Below are 24,502 nucleotides of genomic sequence, written 5' to 3' on the forward strand. Positions count from 1 at the left end.
ACAGCAAAACTCCATCTCAAAAAAAAAAAAAAAAAAAAGAAAGAAAGAAAGAAAGAAAAGAAAAGGAACAGTAATTTATACATTTTCCCCATGTCCCTAATTCACTTTCCCATTATAATATATGATCATTATAGGAAATTTAGAAAATATGGATGATCATATATAAGAAAGTAATCACTTACAATTCACATATCAGAAGAAACTTGCTTCTTCCCCAGCAATTATTATTTTCTGCTCATGTTTTTATTTTAAATATACAATATTTAGACAGTATAAGCTAATGGCTTAATAATATGTGGCAGTTTCTTAATTTACTCAACTTCCCGTTTTTGTACATTAAAGTGGCTTACAATTTGTTTGCTATTATGAATAGTCTGCATAAACCTTTGAGGATATCTGACTTCTTTTATTAGAATGCATTTTTCTAAGATATCAAAACATGGTAAATACTAAAGCTGTTGATACAGATTGCCCATTTTTCCTGATCCTTTGACAGTATTGCATATTATTGTTTTATTTTAAATGATTTTCCTGGGGAAAATGTAGCACAGCATCTTTATTTGGTTTTTGTTCTTTTAATTTTTTGTTTTGTAAATTTCTAGCTAAACATATTTTCACTTACTTTTCTTTTGTATTTCTTTCGTGAATTAGCTGCTTCTAGTCTTTGCCTTTTTTTTTTTTTTAGACAGAGTTTCACTCTGTCACCCAGGCTGGAGTGCAGTGGCACAATCTCAGCTTACTGCAACCTCTGCCTCCAGGGCTCAAGCCATTCTCCTGCCTCAGCCTCCCGAGTAGCTGGGATTACAGGCACCCACCACCGTTCCTGGCTAATTTTTGTATTTTTAGTAGAGACTAGGTTTCACCATATTGGCCAAGGTGGTCTTGAATTCTTGACCTCAAGTGATCCCCCCCACCTCGGCTTCCCAAAATGCTGGGATTACAAGCGTCAGCCACCATGCCTGGCCCCCATTTTTTTTTATTGGTGTTTATCTTTTTCTAATTGGAATTCCTTGTTTGTTGAGACCATTAATTCATTCTTTTACATATGGTAAAAAAATCTTTTTGTTGGACTTTAAATTTTGTTTTTTATTTTTTCCTCTCCCTCTTTCTGTATACACTTTTAGTTTTGAATATATGGCATGGTTCTAAAATGCATAAGTAGGCCAGGGCAGTGACTGACACCTGTAATCTCAACACTTCAGGAAACCAAAGCAGGAAGATTGCTTGAACCCAGGAGTTCAAGACCAACCTGGGCAATAGAGTGAGACCTCACCTCTACAAAAAATTTGAAAGTTAGCCAAGCATGGTGGCATGTGCCTGTAGTCCCAGCTACTCAGGAGGCTGAGGTGAGAGGATCGCTTGAGCCTGAGAGGCAGAGGTTGCAGTGAGTCACGATTGTGCCACTACACCCCAGCCTGGGCAACAGAACAAGATCCCATCTTAAAAAAAAAAAGGAGGGGGGGGCAAAAATATGTATTTAAAAAAAAGTTGTGTGAAGATACTAAAAAAAATGAAGTGTATACCTTTAATAGGTAAATTGTATAGCATATGAATTATATCTCAATAAAATAAAAGAACACGTACTATGGCCACGTATCAGGATATAAAGATAAGACATACAGTCCTTGTTTCAAAAGGTTCACAGTTTAATGAATAGTTCTTTTATCTTTTTATTTTCCATGAGGATTAGAGATAGATATTACCATTTATTTCCTGACAACAGTTCTTATGTTGTGTAAGTGTATTTTCCTCTTTTATATAAAAATCATAAATATATTTAAATGTAAATTAAATAGTCAATAGATAATCAAACTCTTTAGATATTTTTATACTTGAGATTATACAGATCCTTGGAGAATTAGGTTGTGAAGCTTGCATTAAATTATTTGGTTTATGCCTGTCCCAGCATTTTGGGAGGCTGAGGTGGGCAAATTACTTGAGCCTAGGAGTTCAAGACCAGGCTAGGTGAGATTCTATCTCTACAAAATATAAAAGAGTCTCTACATAGTGAGACTCTGTCTCTACAAAAAATAAAAATTAGCTGGGCATGGTGGTGCATACCTGTAGTCCCAGTTAACTGGGAGGCTGAGGCAGAAGGATCACTTGAGCCCAGGGGTTTGAGACTACAGTGAACTATGAGCATAACAGTGCACTGCAGCCTGGGCAGCAAAACTAGACTCTGCTCCCACCAAAATAAATAAATAAATAAATAAACTTGTGGTTTATTTATTATAAACTCATATTTCATTTATAAGTATATTTTATTTGTGAATGGAAGCACTTGTTTACCTAATTGTGGTGAATAACTTTTAACATTTTTACTGTTTGAAAGTGATTATTAAATGAAAAAATATATAAAAATTTATTTTTAAAAAATTTAATAAACCAGTTAATATCAAAATAAATATATTGAAATGAATTGCTATTCTATATTGCCAGCAATAACCATTATATATTATATAATATGTAATATCAAATGTAATATTAAAAAGTTCTTGGCCGGGCACAGTGGCTCACACCTGTAATCTCAGCACTTTGGGAGGCCAAGGCAGGTGGATCAGTTGAGGCCAGGAGTCGAGACCAGCCTGGCCAACATGGAGAAATTCTATCTCTGCTAAAAATACAAAAATTAGCCAGGTGTGGTGGTGCACATCTATAGTCTCAGCTACTCGGGAGGCTGAAGCAGGAGAATCGCTTGAACCCGGGAGGCAGAGGTTGCAGTGGGCCAAGATTGTGCCACTGTACTCCACCTTGTGCAACAGAACAAGATTCTGTCTCCAAAGAACAAAGAAAGGAGAATTTTGGGGGCCACATGAAACTACACTAATGGTAGCTGATGAGCTGAGAAAAAACATTACCAAAAAAATCTCATAATGTTTTAAGAAAGTTTATGAATTTGTGTTGGGCCATATTCAGAGCCATTCTGGGCTTGAGTTGGACAAGCTTGTTCTAAAGGAATTTTATTAGGATAGGGAAAACCTAACAAAGTCATTTGGAAGACTAAGTGGGTGAAATTGAGCACTCACTTAAAATTGAAAGATGATATTCTCACAGTCACATATTGAAAACAATTATAAGCCAATAATGGCATGGTATACAAGAAAGAAATAGATCAACATAGCAGATGTTGCCTAGAAGACCCAGAAACAGACCTTAGTACATCAAAATATTTAGTGTATGATTAAGGTAGAATTTCAAGTCAGTTGGGGAAAATGGATAAATAGACAGATAGTGCTGTAATAACAACTAACTATTTGGGGAGAAAATTAAGTAAGATAGCTATATCTTCAACCATATAACCACAATAAATTGTAGCTGAATTAGTGAATTATTTTCTGGAAGACTAAATATGCACTTTAAAAATAGAAGCTGTAAAGATTGCTAGATATGACTATTTAAAATAAAATAAATAGAACCCACTTCTAAAAGCAAATGATGATGATTAGTTCACTAATTTATGATTATTGACAACACTGACCCATTCATCTGTGTTTCTTTAATTCTGTTGTGCAAATCTCTAAAATGATTGTGTATGTGAAAATGTGGGATGGCTATGGCTATGAATATTCTTATGTGAGGAATTACTATCCTTTTGTATTTTAAATTATGATGTTTGAAGACTGAATCTACATTATAGAAAATGGGGCACCTTAGTTGGAGAATCTGTCCTACAATACTTGGAAGACTAAGTGGGTGAAATTGGGCACTCGAGACCAGCCTGGCCAACATGGAGAAATTACATTAGTCATTCTTTCAAAATATTTATTCTGCATTGCTAGGTGCTGAGTATACAGCAGTGATCAAGAGACAGTTCTGCCTTCAATCTTATAATATGGAGACCAACAAGTAAACAGGTAGTGTGAGAATTGTTACACTGGAGAACTGTAGAGGGAATATTGTTGTATTTGGAAAGAGCATGGAACCCAGTTCTAGAGGCATCAAGGAAGGCCTCTGGAGAAAGGGACACCTAAGCAGCAATCTAAAAGATGAGCAGACCTGGTGGGATGGCTCATGCCCATAATCCCAGCACTTTGGGAGGCCGAGGTAGGAGGATTGCTTGAAGCCAGGTGTTCAAAAGCTGCCTGGGCAACCAAGTGAGACCCTTTCTCTAAAAAAAAAAAAATTTTTTTTTTAATTAGCCAGGCAAGGTGGTATGTGCCTGCAGTCTCAGTTAGTTAGGAGGCTGAGGTGGGGGAATCACTTGAACCTAGGAGTTCAAGGTTGCAGTGAGCTATAATCACACCACCATGCTGCAGTCTGGGCTACAGAGTTAGATCTCATCTCTAATGAACAAGTGAATAAAGGATGAATAGAAGTAGGCAAGCCAAAGTGGGAATGAAGAGTGTTCTAGACAAAGGGAACAAAGTCTGAGATAAGGCAGAGTGGTGTGTTAGAGCTACTACAAGACTTTAAGCACAGCAAAATTCGCCTGCAGTTGTAATGTACTTATATCTGAAACTAAATGGTATCGTTTTCTAAGATGTAGGTAAAAGAAAATGCTTGTGATACTAACATTGGTAAGGAGTAGAGGAAAATTAACTTCCAGTTAATGGCAGAATATCAAGCTACTAAATAGGATTGCTCTTGCATATTTATTTTTATTGTATTTATTTATTTATTTTTGAGATAGACTCACTCTGTTGCCCAGGCTGGAGTGCAGTGGTACAATCTCGGCTCACCGCGACCTCTTCCTCCCAGGTTCAAATGATTCTCATGCCTCAACTTCCTGAGTAGCTGCGAGTATAGGCGTGTGCCACCATGCATGGCTAATTTTTTTATTTTTAGTAGAGACGAGTTTTTGTTATGTTGGTCAGGCTGGTCTCGAACTCCTGACTTCAAGTCAGGAACTCCCACCTCAGCCTTTCAAAGTCCTGGGATTACAGGCATGAGCCACCATACCCAGCCTGCTCTTGCATGTTTTAATGACAAGAGATCAAAGCAGAAAAGGGAGTTTATACTACTGTACTTTACTGAATCTAGCCTTAACCTCTCAAAAGTTTGATGAAATTTGGCTGAGCGCGGTGGCTCATGCCTGTAATCCCACCATTTTGGGAGGCTGAGGCGGGCAGATCACGAGGGCAGGAGTTTAAGACCAGACTGGCCATCATGGTGAAACCCCATCTCTACTGAAAAATAAAAAAATTAGCTGGGCATGGTGGCTCATGCCTGTAATCCCAGCTACTTGGGAGGCTGGGGTAGGAGAATTGGCTGACCCGGGACCCGCGGAGGTTGCAGTGAGGTGAGATCGCGCCATTGCACTCCAGGCTGGGCTACAGAGAGAGACTCCATCTCAAAAAAAAAAAAAAAAAAAAAAAAAAAAAAAGTTTGATGAAATTCTCAGCCTTTTAATTTACTTGTTAAAACATTCACCCTGTGTTCTAGTTAGTTCGAATTGAAGACTCCTACCAACCCCCACCCCATCATATGACAGCTTCTCAGCCTGCTGAGGCAAATGCACATATTAGAGTCTCTGTCTAGTAGCCTCATCTTACCTCTGACTTTAAAGGGATAAAGAATTTCCCCAATTGACCAAAATGAAAAGGAGAACCTAGATTCAAATTATGGTCCAGATACTATACATATAGTTAGGTTTCGGCTTGGGTGGTGGTTAGGATGTGCCTGAGATGGGTGTGGAAGATTGAGGTAAGATACCTAGTGATGAGTGCTATTGTTGGCATTCCAGGTATGCCTACCACCTATAAGCACATGTGGCTGTCAGCTGAGCCAGATTCCCAAAGCATACCTTTTCCATTGGGCCATTTTGCAATTAAGAAGCATTTTAGGCTGGGCGTGGTGGCTCATGCCTGTAATACCAGCACTTTGGGAGGTGGGCAGATCACCTGATATCAGGAGTTCGAGACCAGCCTAGCCAACATGGTGAAAACCTTTCTCTACTAAAAGTACAAAAATTAGCCAGGCGTGGTGGTGGGTACCTGTAGTCCCAGCTACTTGGGAAGCTGAGGCAGGAGAATTGCTTGAACCCAGGAGGCAGAGGTTGCAGTAAACCAAGATCACGCCACTGCACTCCAGTCTAGGCAACAAGAGGGAGACTCTGTCTCAAAAAATAAAAAATAAAAAAAGTATTTTATATCCCAGAAATATTTTCTGTGAAAGACTGATCTGCTAGCTAAAGATTCTGTTCAAGTTTGAAAGCACTGAAAATGGTCTTTAAACAAAATAGTTTTCTCTTAGAATTTTCTATGAATGCACTGCTTTCTCCAGTTCAACCTCTGGGTAAGCTTTTACTCGTCTGCCCTCTAGTGGAGGCTCTTAGTTAAATTAACCAGTGTTGCTGGCTTTAGAAAAACTACCTAACTTTTCTTGATTGGCTTTCCAAACTGTAATGTTTCCTTTAAAAAAAAAAAAAAAAAATTTCCATCAGAACAACATATTTTATAATTTTCTAAGATGCTAATAAATAATCTCCCTGTTTCCTGCAACTTATCTTTGCAGCCTACCTTAAGGAAAGCTCTGGGTTTCAACTCAGCCAGTCAGTTCACTGCCACTCCAAGGTGTCAAATGTATTTCTGCTGTTCTTCCCTTTTCTTCATATCTCTTCTGAATTCCTATGACATGTACTTCCTGTGTCATACATTTATACTGTATATTTTGGATCAACTTTTCAGATCTAACAGCCTTACCCCATCAGGCAGATGAACTCCTTGAGTATGGTACTGTTTGACACTTTTCTGTGTCCCCTTTAGACTCCAGCAGTTCTCAGTGAGTATGTTAATTATTTGCTATTCAGAGATATTCAATATCCTGGCTCATTTCCTCTATTGATGGCTGAAAAGCTAATTGTCTAGATTTAAATATAAATATTAGGCCGGTCACAATGGCTCATGCCTGTAATCCCAGCACTTTTGGAGGTGGAGGCGGATAGATCACAAGGTCAGGAGTTCGAGACTAGCCTGGCCAACATAGTGAAACCCCCGTCTCCACTAAAAATACAAAACATTAGCTGGGCATGGTGGCAGTTGCCTGTAATCCCAGCTACTTAGGAGGCTGAGGCAGGAGAATCACTTGAACTTGGTAGGCAGAGGTTGCAGTGAGCCAAGATCATGCCACTACACTCTAGCCCAGGCAACGGTGCAAGATTTCGTCTCTAAATAAATAAAAATATTAAAATATTAACATAGTAACAGTTCATGTCCCCCAATGAAAACTGTCTTAGCAGTAAACCTACATCTTAAATGTTCTAATTCCTTTTTTACTTGGGCTACTAACTGTATTTCCCTACTTTGTAGTTTGAAAGTGATTTTAGAAAGTTTGAGAAAATTATACTGTCCATTTAGTAGTATTTGATAAGTAATCGGTGTTGCTTTATTATCCTTCTGTATGTGTTCTTCGTCTTTATTTCTATGTAATGTCTCAGTTTGTAACTTTGGTTAGTCCTCTTGTTTATATCCATGAATAATTAGAATGTTTAATGCTATAAGAAACCTAACAGATGGATTTTATCTAGCCTCCTCCAGGTGATATGAGTGGCTCTTATTGTTTAAGTTTCTTGTGGAAGCATGGTAATCATGTGTAGCAGAGGCCTGGTGCTAAAACCAGAAGCCAGGCTAAGCAATTGGTATAGATAGTAGGACAGACAAACAAGAAAACATATATGGGCAAAGGGGGCATATGGGTAGGATCCCCAAGGTGAAGCTGAGATCACAGTTAAGAGTTTTAAACAAAAGTTAGAGAACAGAAGAGATGTAGCTATAAGTAGAGGAGGAGATACTCAAAATATTTAACAACTAGTATGGTATAGCCATGAACCAATTAGAAAAGGTGGGAGCAAGACCTGGAAATCCCCTGCTGCACTAGGCATTTACCTGGTTGTTGCTTGATCATGACACACTTAGAGGGGCTCCAGGCAGCCACTATTTCAATATTTTAACAGTACAGCTGTATCAGTATGTCTTGGCTGAACATAAGACTGTATGTTCATATTGAGGGCTCAGGCTACAATGAAGGAAATGAACCAAGTGTGGGGTCTTCAGAAAGTGGGATCTGGAATTTCACCTAAATAGAAGGGAGCAGAATCTGGAGCATTCATTTAATGCAAGAGGAGCAACCTGTTCTAGCCGAATGTGTATTTGACCTTTTCAGACAGAATCCTGACTTGGCTGTGTACTCTGAGGTTACTTTGAGCAAATTATCTCACTTCCATGAGGCAGATTCATCAACTGAAAAATAAGGCTATAATCATACCTACATGACATTCATTCCAGGGTGATTCAAATGAGACAATAATCATGAAAATACGTTGTTGACTTTTCTCGTTCTGGAGAACAAGAGAATGGCACAGAGGCAGAGTCTTCTCACTATCTTACGATGGGTGCCGCATGCTGTCTGTCCCACATTTAAGCACTTGTCTTGTATTGGCAAACCAAGTATATCACTAATAACTTAATGGAGGAAAAGTACAAGATACAGTGAAATCAGCCTAAGTTTATTTCTGGTTTTGACACTTACTGGTTGTGAAACCTGGGAGTATATTTATTAATTTGTCTAATATCTACTGAGCATCTTCTGTATGCTTAGCAATATAAAAACATAGTGTTGTTCTATAGAACTTACAGTCTAAAAGGGGAAATAATTTTTTTGAGAACTGAGTTTCTAAGACCATACTGCTCTCCTTGGTTACCTAGCACAGTTACCTTGAACAGGTAAAGGCAATGTGTTCCCTGGGCTTTCTAACGTTGTTTCTCCAAACCTTTAACCCAAAGGTTTTCAGTCTTAACTGCTTATCAGTTATCTACAGAGCTTTTTTAATGTACAGATTCCTGGGCCCCACAACTTGTTGTCTGATGGTAAATGTTTTCTAACCAGGGACTGATGTGTAGCATTTGCTGATTTTGCTGATAAACACATCTGCCTTGGCTACCAATGTGAGTCTCACAAGGTTCATAAAAATGTAACAATTGTTATCTAAAAATCTAGCTGGCTCTAGCACACCACTGGACCAACAACAGAGCTAAAGAATAAGAATTTATAGGCATAAGGCCTGGAGCTTTTTGTGACTAAAAAAGTTCTAAAAGGGACCCAGAGGTAACCAGTGACTTGCAAAGTTTCCATATCGCACGCCTGTCAGGTTCAGAACACTATAACGCTTGTTGCCTTTTGTGACCAGGTGTGATAGCTCATACCTGTAACCCTAGCACTTTGGCAGGCCGAGGTGGGAGGATCACTTAAAGCCAAGAGTACAAGACTAGCGTGGGCAACTTAGTGAGACCTCATCTCTTCTATTAAAAAAAAAAAAGCCAGATGTCTTGGTATGCACCTATAGTCCCAGCTACTTGTGAACTCATGAAGGCTGAGGCAGGAGAACACTTGAACCCAGGAGTTTGAGGTTATAGTGAGTTAGATGGTGCCTTTGCATTCCTGCCTGAGCAACAGAGCATGACCCTGCCTCAAAAAAAAGAAAACAACAACAAAAAGACTTGCTGCTTTCTAAAACCAATGAATTTGATCTCTAGTGATAGAAAGGAGTGTATAACAACTCTGAAATGATCACAAGTGGGTGAATTAAGTTGCACACATTAAATAACTTTTTAAAAAGTAGAATAAGGATTGAAAACAAAAAACATCCAGTAACAGCTTCACACCCAGAGCTCAGATTTTCTATAGGGCATTGACTGGACTATGATGTCTCTTAAATCAGCTGTTGTCCAGGGACTTTTTGTTCTTTAGAAGCAAAGCTATTTCAGCAAAATTCTTATCAAGCTTGCTTTCTCATCACTGAGGAAGTAGCTCATTGACCACCCTGACTGTGATTCACATGTATTTGTATTTTAAAGGAGTTTGAAAGAAATGCTTGAGAAATAGTAGGTGTCTCACAGAGGTTTTCTATTGCTTGAAAATTAAAGGGAAGAAAGTTTGTTTATTTAACGTTTCTTAAACCCTGTGATAATAGGAGCATAATGTGACTTTGATTTTAATTGTAAGTATTGAAAGAAATAAAAACATGTATCAACCTCCCCCCCAAAAAAAAAACTTCACAAAGGATATTTACGTAATAGCTTTATTTATTTAATTACTTAATTATTTATTTATTTTAGAGTCTTACTCTGTCACCCAGGTTGGAATGCAGTAGCATGATCATAGCTCACTGCAGCCTCGAAATCCTGGATTCAAGAGATCCTCCCACCTCAGCCACCAAAGTAAGACCAAAGGTGCCATGTCTGGCTAATTCTTTTATTTTTCTGGTACAAACAATGTCTTGCTATTTTTCCCAGGCTGGTCTCAAACTTCTGGCTTCAAGTGATCCTTCTGCCTCAGCATCCCAAAGTGCTGGATGACAGACATGAACCACCTTGTCTGGCTTATAATAACTTTGTTAATGATAGGCAAAAATTCAAACATCTCAAATATATCCATCAATAAGAGAATGAATAAACAAACTAGTATATTCATGTGATGGAATCCTCAGCGATAAAAAGGAATGAACTGCTATTTAATGCAAAACATGGGATGAATCTCAAAAATATTATGCTGAATGTTTTTCAAAAATCCTCCCATAAAATAGTACATAGTATATAATCCCATTTAATGAACAGTGGAATCATATCCTGTGTACTAATTTTTGATGGAAAATATCTGTGGTGGAAAATCAGAACAGGGTTGCCTCAGGGGTGGGTGGTGCCACATTCTGACTGGGAATGCCTATGAGAAAAATTTCTGAGATGATAGAAATGTTCCATTTCTTGATAGCAGTTTGAATTACATGGATACATGCATTTATCAAAACTCATTGAATGGTGCACTTAAGATTTGTACATTTAATTGTATGTAAATTTTACCTTAAAAAAAAAAAAAAAACTGGCCAGGTCCGGTGGCTCATACCTGTAATCCTAGCACTCTGAGAGGTCAAGGTAGGAAGACTGCTTGAGGCCAGAAGTTCGAGACCAACCTGAACAACATAGTGAGACCCTGTCTCTACAAAAAATTTGAAAATAAAAAAAAATAGCCAGGCATAGCAGTGTGTACCTGTAGTCCTAGCTACTCAGGAGAGTGAGGCAGGAGAATTGCTTGAACCCAGGAGTTTGAGGCTACAGTGAACTATGATAATACTACTGCACTCTAGCCCAAGTGACAGAGCCAGATCTCATCTCTAAACAAAAAAAAAGTAAAAACTTTAAAGAAATACTGAATTCTAATTATGATGCATTTAAAGGCAGATGTACTCATATCAGTAATTGACATCGAAATGCATCCAAAAAATAAGATGGACTTAGAAAGATTAATAGACATGATTTTTTTTAAAGTATAGAAAATATTGGCTGGGCATGGTTGCCCAGCCTGTAATCCCAGGCCATGGGAGACTGAGGTGGGTGGATCACCTGAGGTGAGACCAGCCTGGGCAAAATGGCAAAACCCCATCTCTACTAAAAATACAAAAATTAGCTGGGCATGGTGGCACATGCCTTTAATCCCAGCTACTCAGGAGGCTGAGGCAGGAGAACTTGCTTGAACCTGGGAGGTGGAGGTTGCAGTGAGCTGAGATTGTGCCACTGCACTCCAGCCTGGGCAACAGAGTGAGACTCTGTCTCAAAAAAAAAAAAAAAAAAAGGTATAGAAAATAATAATGATACAACCTAGATGACAGATACACAAGGTCACTGTAAGGTCTTTCAATTTTGTGTTTGAAATTTTTTAAATAAAATGAGGTGAAAACAAAAAAAGTATAGACTTTGGGATAGTAGTCACATAATGGAAAGAGGAATGGGAAATAAGAGGCAAACAGGTAGAAGCATCAGTATTAGTAGTATTATAGCTCTTAGGTGGATGGTATTCATGGGTATTCATTTTGTACCTCATAACTCATATGTTAAACATATTCTTATATTTAATACAAGTAAAAAATAATGTGGCCGGGCACAGTGGCTCACGCCTGTAATCTCAGAACTTTGGGAGGCTAAGGAGGGCAGATCACCTGAGGTCAGGAGTTCAAGACCAGCCTGGCCAACATGGCGAAACCCCATCTCTACTAAAACGTACAAAACTTAGACAGGTGTGGTGGTGGAGGGGGGTGCCTGTAGCCCAGCTACTCGGGAGGCTGGGACTGAAGAATTGCTTGAACCTGGGAGGTGGAGGTTGTAGTGAGCCGAGATCGCATCACTACACTCCAGCCTGGGCAACAGAGCAAGACAATGTCTAAAAAAAAATAAAATGAGAAGACTACATTATAATTTGAGATATATTAATATAAATAATACTGAAGCACTGTTTGTTAAATGATATTCCAGGAAATCATTTCTATTTACTACAGTTCCTTTGAGCACAAAAATCTAACATTTACATTTGTTTATCTGAGACTTTTCATTTTCGTTCTTGCAAACTTTCCAGGTTCTGATGATTGAGTCAAGAGACAGTTCCTTCCCATTTTAAACCTTTCTTTTCAGTCTCTAAAGGGCATACTTTCTAACTTAAAACCTCTCTCCTATATGCAAAGAGTGTAATACACTATGACACTTTCTACTTGTACTCCCTCTGGGAGCAAAATCTTTGTTTTGTTATTCCTTTGTTGTTGGGGCTGGGGGGGTGGAGGCGGCAGCAGGGAAAAGAAAGAAAGACATGTTTGAAATCAATAATGAAAGTAACATGGGAATGAGTTATAGAGTTAGCCTTGGCTGCCCAGGAATGGAGACAGAATGATGTAAAGGTAGATAAGGATGGCTTCATAAACTAGAAAATGCAGGTGGCTTGTTGGCAGACAGTACACATATTCTCTGAGATTATTTTCCTCCTTCTACCTAATAGTTCTGTGTTTTCCAGATAGGGCAAAAGTGATGAGAGAACAAATACAAATTGTCAGGGAACAAATTTAAAGAAAAAGTCTCTCCATCTTTCCTTCATTTTCCTTTATGTCAAAATTCTTGCCTCTGTAAAGATCTGTATCATAACGTATACTAATTTTTAACCCAGGCCAGGGAGAGGTAAATGGTAAGTTTTTAAAGCTAGTTGGGAGTCAGTATTTTTTCGTTTTAATTCTTCACCACATGGGTCTCCTTGGACCACTTATTTCCCTTTTGTTTCTTCATTGTAAAATATTCATTGAGTCTAAGTTGCCGTAAGTTATAAGACTTTCTATTATTTTATGTGCCACACTAAGAATAAATAAATATTGTAATTGAACTATAATTCAGTGCTTTTCGTTGTCATCGTTTGGCATCCCTGGGTGGGTCGCTAACCAACAGTGCTTTTATATCACATTGATTTATCCTATGTTATTATGTGTACTAGAATTAATTTTAAAATATGGTACCATCAGCTTTCTGGGTTTATAAGGAATAAGTAAAGTACTTAAATTGAAGAATACAGCTGGGCAAAGTGGCTCACGCCTGTAATCCAGCACTTTGGGAGGCTGAGGCTGGCAGATCATGAGGTCAAGGGTTCTAGACCGGCCTGGCAAACATGGTGAAACCCTGTCTCTACTGAAAATACAAAAATTAGCTGGGTGTGGTGGCACAGGCCTGTAATCCCAGCTACTGGGGAGGCTAAGTCAGGAGAATCGCTTGAACCTGGGAGGTGGAGATCGCAGTGAGCTGAGATCATGTCACTGCACTCCAGCCTGGGCGACAGAGCAAGACTCTGTCTCAATAAATAAATAAATAAATAAATAAAAATAAATTGATGAACACAATGCCTAGCACATTGTAAGTACTCGGTAAGTGGTAGCCATTATGCTGATGCTGATGGTGATTTGATCATGAGCACTGTCTTTTAAGTGGTGTCCTTCGTTTAGGTTGTTCTTTGGGGATCAGAATCATTACTAGGTTATCTTGATGAGATTTATTGGTGGTAGTCAGAATGTCCACTCATTTTGAAGCTGAAGTAGTGTAACAGTAAAATAACATGTTTAGTTGGTTTTCAGAGGTACTTCTTTTAATGAATATCACTTCATTGTCAATGAAATTTGTTCATGGACTGTTGTTGAAGTTACCTCCAGCAATAAGTTCTATTGCCATCAACCTCCTGGGTTGGTTGAAGTCATTTTTTATGAAGAGAATTTAGTTCGAGTATACAACATGAGTAATGTAGTTCAAATATACAACGTGAAACTTAGCAAAATTGTATTAGTGATACTATGATATGAAACCTCAGGTTTAAAAATTTTTTTTCTTCATTTTCTGTCTATACAGGAGGCAGACAGTGGGGAGGAAGAATGCCGGTCACAGCCCAGGAGGTATGTTTGTTCATTATATCCTACAGCATTTTTGTTGGCTTGTGCCTGTAATTCCAGCCACTTGGGATTGCTTAAGGCCAGGAGTTCAAGACCAGCCTGGACAACATATCAGGACCCTCTTCTCTTTTTTTTTTTTTAAAAAAAAAAAAGGAGTGGGAGTGATTGCCTTTAGGAATCCAGTTACTGACTCAGAAAGATTTTTAAATGGTACATTGGTTTAAAAAGAGGCAGAAAAGTTAATTTTGGCTCAGTTTTCACCAAGCCTCCAACGAACTGTCTTAAGTAATAAAGAAGCAAATTTGGCCAGGCTCAGTGGCTCACACCTGTAATCCCGGCACTTTGGGAGGCCAAGGTGGGCGGATCACGAGGTCAGGAGTTCAAGACCAGACTGGCCAACGTGGTGAAACCCTGTCTCTACTAAAATATACACAAATTAGCTGGGCATGGTGGCTCGTGCCTGTAATCCCAGCTACTTGGGAGGCTGAGGTAGGAGAATTGCTTGGCCCGGGACCCGGGAGGCGGAGGTTGCAGTGAGCTGAAATTGCACCACTGCACTCCAGCCTGGGCTACAGAGCGAGACTCCATCTCAAAAAAATAAAAATAAAGAAGCAAATTTTTCTTACCTTTTAGGAAAATATCAACTGAAGAACATATCAGCCTTCAGTTTTGTATTTGTGTTTATCATTCATTCTGATAGATTTTGGCAGTTCTTGCAGATTGGTAAATGTTTCACTTTGTTTTTATACAAAGGGTATACTGAATAACCTACCTAATCTTTTAAAATGCAATGAAACCTTTTTCCCCCTCTCATGGAATAGTTGGCATGTTGTTAGAAGGGTACCAGTACCCACTAACATTAAAAGAAAAAAAATTGTGAGAGAAATTTAGGAAGTATAAAATAACTCTTATTTTATCTCCTTTAAGGATTTTTTTTTTTTTTTTTTTTTTTTTTGAGGCATTGTCTCGCTCTGTCACCCAGGCTGGAATGCAGTGACGCAATCTCGGCTCACTGCAACCTCTGCCTCCCAGGTTCAAGTGATTCTTCTTCCTCAGCCTCCCGAGTGGCTGGGACTACAGGCATGCGCCACCACACGCACCTAATTTTTGTATTTTTAGTAGCGACAGGGTTTCACCTTGTTGGCCAGGTTGGTCTTCATCTCTTAACCTCATGATCTGCCCACCTTGGCCTCCCAAAGTGCTGGAATTACAGGCATGAGCCACCATGCCCAGCTCTCCTTTAAGGGATTTTTAAAAGTAACATCCTCCCACAAGAGACAAGCCTGGTAAGTTCTTGATGGTCATTTCAGTTACCAAACTTGTATCCTCTGAACTCAAATGAGCCATTCTAGATGATACAGAGAAAGGATACAATAAGCATGTTCATTGTGAAGAAGCTGGCTAAAGGGAATGAGTCCTTAATAATTATCAGGTGTTTGTTGATATTATACCACCTTCTTGTAAACTACAGCTTGATATAAAAATAGTTCCTTTTAATCAGTAACTGAGATTATTGGCAGTATTTTTCCTGACTCGGTTATCACATTAATTTTGGGCTTAATGTTTAATTTCTCAGTGTCTCTTAGCAATGAAAGTCATTCTTTTGCATAGGGCTAAGGAGGTAGAAACCCAAAATAAATTTTAGCTGAATGTGTACCAGAGATATCATAACCTTATTTCCATTAGAATGAAAAAGAATTCTTAATTTTCTAGGAGATCAGATTTAAAGCTCTCTGAGTCAATTTCAAGCTTTACATATTGACTCGATATCCACTGGAATAATCATTGTTCAAAAAAATTACATAATGACGAGGCAATGGAAGTCTGTTCTCTTATTCACAGTACTGAATTGTCAAGCTATTAAGAACTAAAAAGGCCAGGTGCGGTGGCTCATGCCTGTAATCCCAGCACTTTGGGAGGCAAGGAGTCTGAGAACAAACAGCATGGCCAACATGGTAAAACTTCATCTTTACTAAAAATACAAAAAAAAATTAGCCAGGCGTGGTGGCGAGTGCCTATAATTCCATCTACTTAGGAGACTGAGGCAGGAGAATTGCTTGAACCTGGGAGGAGGTTACAGTGAGCAGAGATCAAGCCAATGCACTCCAGCCTGGCTAACAGAGCAAGACTCTGTCTTACCAAAAAAAGAAAAAAAAGAACCATAAAGACTCCCTTTTTTTTAAAGGTTTTGACTTTGTCACTTTGACCAGCAGAGGATTTTTGCAGGCTTATTCTATTCACAAGAAAAGGATCACCTATAGAAATAAGAAATGAAGAAAACCTAGTAGCAAGCATTAAACAATCAAAGTTTGCTAATCTGTTGTACTGTCTTACATTTTGCGTATTTGCCAGGCTATTTCTAAATCTAAAAAGCTTTAGGCTGACTTGAAGCAAAGAAACTTATCTTACCTGCCAATTGAATGCCCCTTGTAGCTATATGATATGTAGGAGAATTATTTTTTTATGTTTGACTGCTTCAGAATGTTCTGGAGTTCTCCATCACTTACCGCAGAATAAACCAGCATTTAATCATTTCACTGAGCATGCCTAAACTCATATTGTCTGTGGGTTCAAATGTAGCTTACAGTAGGGAATTAAATAGTAAACAGCATATCATTAAAACTAAAGGCCAGTTCCAGGTAATAAAAAAGACATTGCATTAATAATCTGTTATTTTGGCCAGGGGCAGTGGCTCATGCCTGTAATCCCAGTATTTTGGGAGGCAGAGGTGGGCAGATCACATGAGGTCAGAAGTTTAAGACCAGCCTTGCCAACATGATGAAACCCTGTCTCTGCTAAAAATACAAAAAAATTAGCCATATGTGGTGGTGCACACCTGTAGTCCCAGATACTCAGGAGGCTGAGTCAGGAGAATCGCTTGAACCCAGGAAGTGGGGGTTGCAGTGAGCCGAGACTGAGCCACTTCACTCCAGCCTGGGCAACAGAGCGAGACTCTGTCTCAAAAATAATAATAACAAGGCTGAGGCAGGCAGATCACAAGGTCAGGAGATTCAGAACATCCTGACCAACATGGTAAAACCCCATCTCTACTAAAAATACAAAAAAAATAGCTGGGCTTGGTGGCACACGCCTGTAGTCCCAGCTACTTGGGAGGCTGAGGTAGGAGAATTGCTTGAACTTGGGAGGCTGAGGCAGGAGAATTGCTTGAACCCAGGAGGCAGAGATTGCAGTGAGCTGAGATTGCACCACTGCACTACAGCCTGGGCAACAATGCGAGACTCCGTCTCAAAAATCATCGTCATCATCATCATCATCATCATCATCATTATCATCTTATTTTAACCAAATGCCATTTATTGAGAAAGTCATAAATTAGAAATAATCTTTCAGGCCGGGCACAGTGGTTCATGCCTGTAATCCCAGCACTTTGGGAGGCCGAGGCAGGTGGTTCACGAGGTCAGGAGTTTGAGACCAGCCTGACCAACGTCGTGAAACCCTGTCTCTACTAAAAATACAAAAAATTAGCTGGGCGTGGTGGCACACACTCCTAGCTACTCAGGAGGCTGAGGCAGGAGAATCACTTGAACTCCGGAGGCAGAGGTTGCAGTGAGCCAGGATCACACCACCACACTCCAGCCTGTGCGACAGAGTGAGACTCTGTCTCAAAAAAAAAAAAAAAAAAAAAAAAAACTCTGATCCTCAATCCTCAAGTTTTCAGGAAGACTGATTTGAGTAATAATAAAACTCTGATCTCTCACACAAAATAGAAAAAATTAACAACATGACTGCCAGAAAGAGTGTGGCAATATTATACAGCATGAAGGGAGGCAAGAAAACTATGAAGGAAGCTGTTACGGTAATTCAGCCACATGGCTAAAGAGAGAGAGAGAACAGGATTGGGCTGGGTGCCATGGCTCTCACCTGTAATCCCAGCACTTTGGGGGTCTGAGGCAGGTGGATCATGAGGTCAGGAGTTCGAGACCAACCTGGTTAACATAGTGAAACCCTATCTCTACTAAAAATACAAAAATTGGCTAGGCATGGTGGCATGCCTGACTGTAGTCACAGCTACTTGGGAAGCTGAGGCAAGAGAATTGCTTGAACCCAGGAGTCAGAGGTTGCAGTGAGCCAAGACTACGCCATTACACTCCTGCGATTAAAAACAAAACAAAACAAAACATTGGATTAGAGCATGCCCTTATATAAGAGATGGTTTCTCAGTGGCACTGTTACTAATTTCCAGCTAAATTTTTCCTCCAGATTTCTAGGGTACCTTGTCAAGTTTTCTTTATCATGTATTTGCTGTTTATTTTTTATCTTTGAGATATGACTTCATCTTTATTCAAACCTATTTGATAATTTTTCTATAATTTAAATATCATGACAATAAAGTTACTATACTGTCCATCTTTCAGCTGTGAAAAGAGGACAGATGTATTTCTGCCTCCGTATATGTCCCAGTTAAAGACTATATTAACCTAGAGAATATGAGTATTGTACTTAAATTTTTAAAAGGGAGACAAAGTGAGAAAAAGTGGGTCCATTGTAAATATGAACTGATAATTTAATCCTCATCTTTTTTATCTTTAAAAAAATTTTTAGGCCAGGTGCGGTGGCTCACGCCTGAAATCCCAGCACTTTGGGAGGCCAAGGTGGGCAGATCACGAAGTCAAGAGATCAAGACCATCCTGGCCAACATGGTGAAACCCCGTCTCTACTAAAAATACAAAAGTTAGCTGGGCATAGTGGTGGGTATCTGTAATCCCAGCCACTCGGGAGGCTGAGGCAGAAGAATCACTTGAACCCAAAAGGTGGAGAGGTTGCAGTGAGCCAAGATAGTGCCACTGTACTCCAACCTGGCAACAGAGTGAGACTCCGACTAAAAACAAAAAAACAAAAAACAAGCAATCTCATACTTACAAAGAAATTACAAATACAATATGAGGAACTCTTCTTCTGAGCCATTTGGCAATAAAATGCTCTATCACCTCACTCTTCTACTTTAAAAAAATATAGTGATGGCCAGGCGAGGTGGCTCACACCTGTAATCCTAGGACTTTGGGAGGCCAAGGAAGGTGGATCACGAGGTCAAGAGATCAAGACCATTCTGGCCAACATGGTGAAATTCTATCTCTACTAAAAATACAGAAAAATTAGCTGGGTGTGATGGCACATGCCTGTAATCGTAGCTACTCAGGAGGCTGAAGCAGGAGAATCACTTAAACCTGGGAGGCGGAGGTTGCAGTCAGCTGAGATTATGCCACTGCACTCTAGTCTGGTGACAGAGTGAGACTCCATCTAAAAAAAAAAAAAAAGAAAGAAAGAAGAGTGATGATGGAGAGACTGAATATTTATTGTACTTATGACGGGAAATATGTATTAGAAAGAGAGACAGAGTTTATTTTTTTCCCCCAAGACAGAGTCTTGCTCTATCATCCAGGCTGGAGTCCAGTGGCATGATCTCAGCTCACTGCAACCTCCACCTCCCAGATTCAGGCGATTCTCCTGCCTCAGCCTCCTAAGTAGCTGGGATTACAGGCACACACCCTCACACCCTGCACATTTTTGTATTTTTAGCAGATACAAAGTTTCACCATGTTGGCCAGGCTGGTCTCAAACTCCTGACCTCAGATGATCTGCCCTACTCAGACTCCCAAAGTGCTGGGATTAGGAGAGTGAGCCACCACGTTTTTTGTTTGTTTGTTTGTTTTGGTTTTGTTTATTTTCAAAAGTAGAGCTTTCTATTTATCAGAAAGTGGCTGTACCTGATCACATTGAAGCTGTGTTCATCTTTTTTTTTTTTTTTTTTTTTCCTGAGACAGTGTCTCACCCTGTCGCCCAGGCTGGAGTGCAATGGTGTGATCTCAGCACACTCCACCTTCCGAGTTCAAGCAATTCTCCTGCCTCAGCCCCTCAAGTAGCTGAGATTACAGGGCCCGCCATCAGCCCAGCTAATTTTTTGTATTTTTAGTAGAGATGGGGTTTTGCCATGTTGGCTAGGCTGGTCTCAAACTCCTGACCCCAAAGTGCTGGGATTACAGGCATAAACTACCGCTGTTCATCTTTTGCTATGGGCTTTTCTGTACCCTGACTGTGCACCTCCCACCATGTAGGTTGCACTTCCTGTCCAGAATCAGCCGTTTATAAATGTTTGTGGGGTGGCCACCAGGGGGTGTAGAGAGCTGTCTTCTCATTTTCTTAAATTTCTGCTATTGTACAGAGTAGCCTTTCTCAGATGGTAAGTGTACACCTTTAAAGGATCTTTTCCTGGCTACTTAACAGCAGCAAGAATTTTCATTTCACTGAAGTATTCTTTGTTTCTGAAAAATGTATTCACAGACACTATTTTATATTTATCTGATGTGTACTGTATCTGGTGGCTATGAAAGGCATACTTCTTAAATATGATTTGAAAAGCAAATCTGATCATCACAGCCATAATTAAATTTGGCAAGCCTTCCTTCCTTCCTCCCTCCCTCCCTCCTTTCCTTCCTTCCACTAGTTTAAAAAAAAAAAAGTATATCTTTTAAATCTAGGTAAATAATTTTACTTTTTTACCCTCAATGTTATTCTTCATGGTATAAGAAAAGCAAAAGTAAAGTAAATGTCCCCTCAGTTCTTGACTTTGTCAAATTGACTTCTGGATGAGTTGTTTTCCTATATTATAAAAACCCAAAGGCTAATAAAAACTCAAGTGCCTATCAATGCTGATTAATAGTAACAAAATCAAAATTCTTTTAGCTACATAACTTTTTTCTTTTCTTTTATTTATTTATTTATTTTTGAGATGGAGGCTCACTCTATCACCCAAGCAAGAGTGCAGCGATATGATCTCAGCTCACTGCAATCTCCGTCTCCAGCGTTCAAGCGATTCTCTTGCCTCAGCCTCCTAAGTAGCTGGGATTACAGGTTCCCTCTACCACACCTGGCTAATCTTTTTTTTTTTTTTTTTTTTTTTTTTGAGATGGAGTCTCACTCTTGTTGTCCAGGCTGGAGTGCAGTGGTGCGATCTTGGCTCACCCCTATCTCCACCTCCCAGGTTCAAGCGATTCTCCAGCCTCAGCCTCCCAAGTAGCTGGGATAACAGGTATATGCCACCATGCCTAGCTAATTTTTGTATTTTCAGTAGGGATGGGGTTTCACCATGTTGGTCAGGCTGGTTTCAAACTTCTGACATCAGGTGATCCACCCACCTCAGCATCCCAATGTGCTGGGATTACAGGGGTGAGCCACCACACCCAGCCAGCGTATGTGACTTATGACTATGGATTCTTACAGACTGTATCTTGGAGAAAAGAGGGCATGATACTTTCTTTTCAGCTGGACTTTCTCCCTCATTACCAGGGTCAGTGTTTAGCAGAAATTCCGTATTCCAGGGGGAAAGGTCTAAGGCAGAATTCCTTTACTAAAAGGAAAGTGAGATTTGGGTAGCTGTGAAATTGTGGCATTTATTCTTTTTCCACCATGCAAAACACTTATCTATCCCATAATTCAGTTCTCATTGAAAAACTGTAAAATATTAGAAAAAATATTCTCACATTCATTGTAGTACTTATTTTTTTTTTCTAGTAGGAGAAAGAGGTATGGGGAGAGGCAGCAGTATAATCATATCAGAAGAAGAGAATTCCTTTCAAGGGAGGGGAAAGAGCTGACAGTCAAGAATGCTTGAGGAACAGTTGAAAGGATACTGTTTCTACCTGCTGTCCCCTCACTCCTGGCAGGCTGAAAAGACTGCAAGGCAGAAAGGGATGTGGCAACAGTGACCTCTATCTCAAACCCCTCCAGATCAAGTTTTGTTTGTTTTTTTCCAGTTTTGGGATAGTGCACCATCAGAAACATGAATATACGTTGGAAAGGGCTGACTCCAAGGTTTGTTAGAGCAACCCATAGAAGCAACAGGCTGCAAACACTACCAAGGAGGCTGCTATTTGCAGCCATTGCATACGAGTCAAATTTAAGATCAACCTTTGGGAGGCCAAGGTGGACGGATCACAAGGTCAGGAGATTGAGACCACCCTGGCTAACGTGGTGAAACCCCGTCTCTACTAAAAAAAATAATACAAAAGAAAAAAACAATTAGCTGGATATGGTGGCATGCACCTGTAGTCCCAGCTACTCCAGAGGCTGAGGCAGGAGAATCACTTGAACCTGGGAGGCAGAGGTTGCAGTGAGCCAAGACTGCACCACTGCATGCCAGCCTAGCTGACAGAGTGAGACTCTGTCTCCAAAAAAAAAAAAAAAAAGATCAACCAGTAGCTGTTTGTAGAAAGAATCATTTGTAATGAAATTTCAATCTTCTAAAGACAAGGATTGGTGCTTGGAAGGTCTTCTTTCCGTCCTTATTCTTTGTAGAATGAATATCGGTACCATGGAATTGTGCATTTTCATTATTTCAGTGCACCATACACTTTCTTATTAGGTTGTCCCTGAGTAATGCTTTATAAGTAAAGCATGAGTCCATCTGAGTTTGCCTCCAGCAAAATAAATAATTCTCAATAATCCATAAGTATGTATGTGTTAACTGCAAGGAGACTTTTCCAGTAAGAACTAGATAGATGCTGTAAGGTATAAGATTTAATGATTAAATATCTGATAATCATAATGAATTTTTAAAAAAATTTTTTTTGACACAGAGTGTTGCTCTGTTCAATCTGTTGCCCAGGCTGGAGTACAGTGGCGAGATCTCGGCTCACTGCAACCTCAACCTTCTGGGTTCAAGCAATTATCCTGCCTCAGCCTCCTGAGCAACTGGGATTACAGACATGCGCCACCATGCCTAGCTGATTTTTGTATTTTTAGTAGAGACAGGTTTCGCCATGTTGACCAGGCTGGTCTTGAACTCCTGACACGTGATCCACCCACCTCAGCCTTCCACAGTGCTGGGATTACAGGCATGAGCCACCATACCCAGCCGTGAATTTTAAATTTTAGCCACAATCTAAATTGTGGTTTCTGTACCTTTTTGAATTAAAAATTCTACTTTCAGTAATTGCAAAATGCTATACAAATATTCTTTTTTTAAAGGAAAATTTGTATTGTTTTAATTATTTTTATGTACAGAAAACTCAACAGTGTACTTTTAACCCAGGTTAGTGGCAATTTCTTTAGCCTTTGCCTTTTCAAACTTGGCGATGCAAGCCACAAACTTGGGACGCAGAACATTGTCTCCCCAGTGACGGCGGATCTCATCATATCTGTCATTGTAATTGGTCGGGATAGCTTCGACCAGCTTAGCCAAAGTACCTTTGTCTTTCAAGTTAACCTGTGTGAAGGTCGAAGTACCTTTGTCTTTCGAGTTAACCTGTGTGGTGCAGGTCTTCCTGTGGACTAGACATCCCATTCTTGCCTTCCCCTTGATAACACAGTAAGGGACTCCCATTTTACAACACAGGGCAGGCAAGAAGACAACCAGCTCAATGGGATCCACGTTGTGTGCAATCACCACCAGCTGAGATTTCTTGTTCTCCACCAAGGTGGTGACCGTGTTAACTCCCGCTCAAAGGACAGATGGTCTCTTAGTGGGGATGTCCCCTTTGCCAGCAGCTTTCTTCTCGGCCTGGGCCAACAGCCTCTGCTTCTTGTCTTGCTTTGTCTCTGGTCTATACTTGTGGGCCAGCTTAAGTAGCTGAGTAGCGTTTGGCAGTCCAGGGCCTGGGTGAACTGGTTAATTGCAGGAGGCACTTTCAGGTGCTTATAGATGATGGCTCTCTGCCGCCACAACCTAATATAGTGGGGCCATTTCACAAAGCAGGTGAGGTCTCTTTTGGGCTGGATGTGCTGTCCAATGCCAAAATTCTTAGGCCTTTTCTCAAACGGGATTCACTACTTTCTTGGCCTCCTGCTTCTTCAGGGCAGCAGGGGCCAGAGCCACCTTCTTCCCCTTGGCCTTCTTTTCTTTCGGCATCTTGGGCGGCAGGAGGAGAGAGCACAAATATCCTTTTAAAAGTTAATCCATTTTAAAAGCCATTGTCAGGAGGACTGCAAGAGGGAGCTGAAGCCACAGCCAACACCATCACCTCCATGCTTCACTGATAGCACCCCTATAACTCTATGGCACCCACATGACAATCCAGATCCACTTTTTCAGCTCTGTGGGCTGCAACTTCTTGTGTCAGTGTCTGTTCACCACATCAAATTCCAAAAGATCCAGGCCAAAGACCATAATGCAGGCCTCAGAGAGTTTGAAGTCAACTTTACAAAGCTGGTGGTCAGAAAAACTAATATTCTTTTTTTTTTTTTTTTTTTTTTTTTGAGACGGAGTTGTTTTTCTTTTTTTGAGATGGAGTTTCGCTCTTGTTACCCAGGCTGGAGTGCAATGGCGCGATCTCGGCTCACCGCAACCTCTGCCTCCTGGGTTCAGGCAAT

General features: G+C 40.0%; 1 protein-coding gene and 1 pseudogene across 3 annotated transcripts in view; one reads left to right on the top strand and one right to left on the bottom strand.

Moving 5' to 3' along the window:
• Positions 1-24,502, top strand: part of SSH2 (slingshot protein phosphatase 2) — a 295,182-nt gene that overhangs the window by 114,983 nt on the left and 155,697 nt on the right. For all 3 annotated transcript variants that reach the window (XM_003931451.4, XM_074388423.1, XM_074388424.1), the window contains one exon: positions 14,136-14,179. In XM_003931451.4, the coding sequence (XP_003931500.3) occupies positions 14,136-14,179 (44 nt within the window). The remainder of the gene's footprint in view (positions 1-14,135; positions 14,180-24,502) is intronic.
• Positions 21,994-22,101, bottom strand: LOC120367023 (small nucleolar RNA SNORA70; annotated as a pseudogene).

This window comes from Saimiri boliviensis, chromosome 17, assembly GCF_048565385.1.
Source record: "Saimiri boliviensis isolate mSaiBol1 chromosome 17, mSaiBol1.pri, whole genome shotgun sequence".
In the NCBI taxonomy this organism is placed as follows: Eukaryota; Metazoa; Chordata; class Mammalia; order Primates; family Cebidae; genus Saimiri; species Saimiri boliviensis.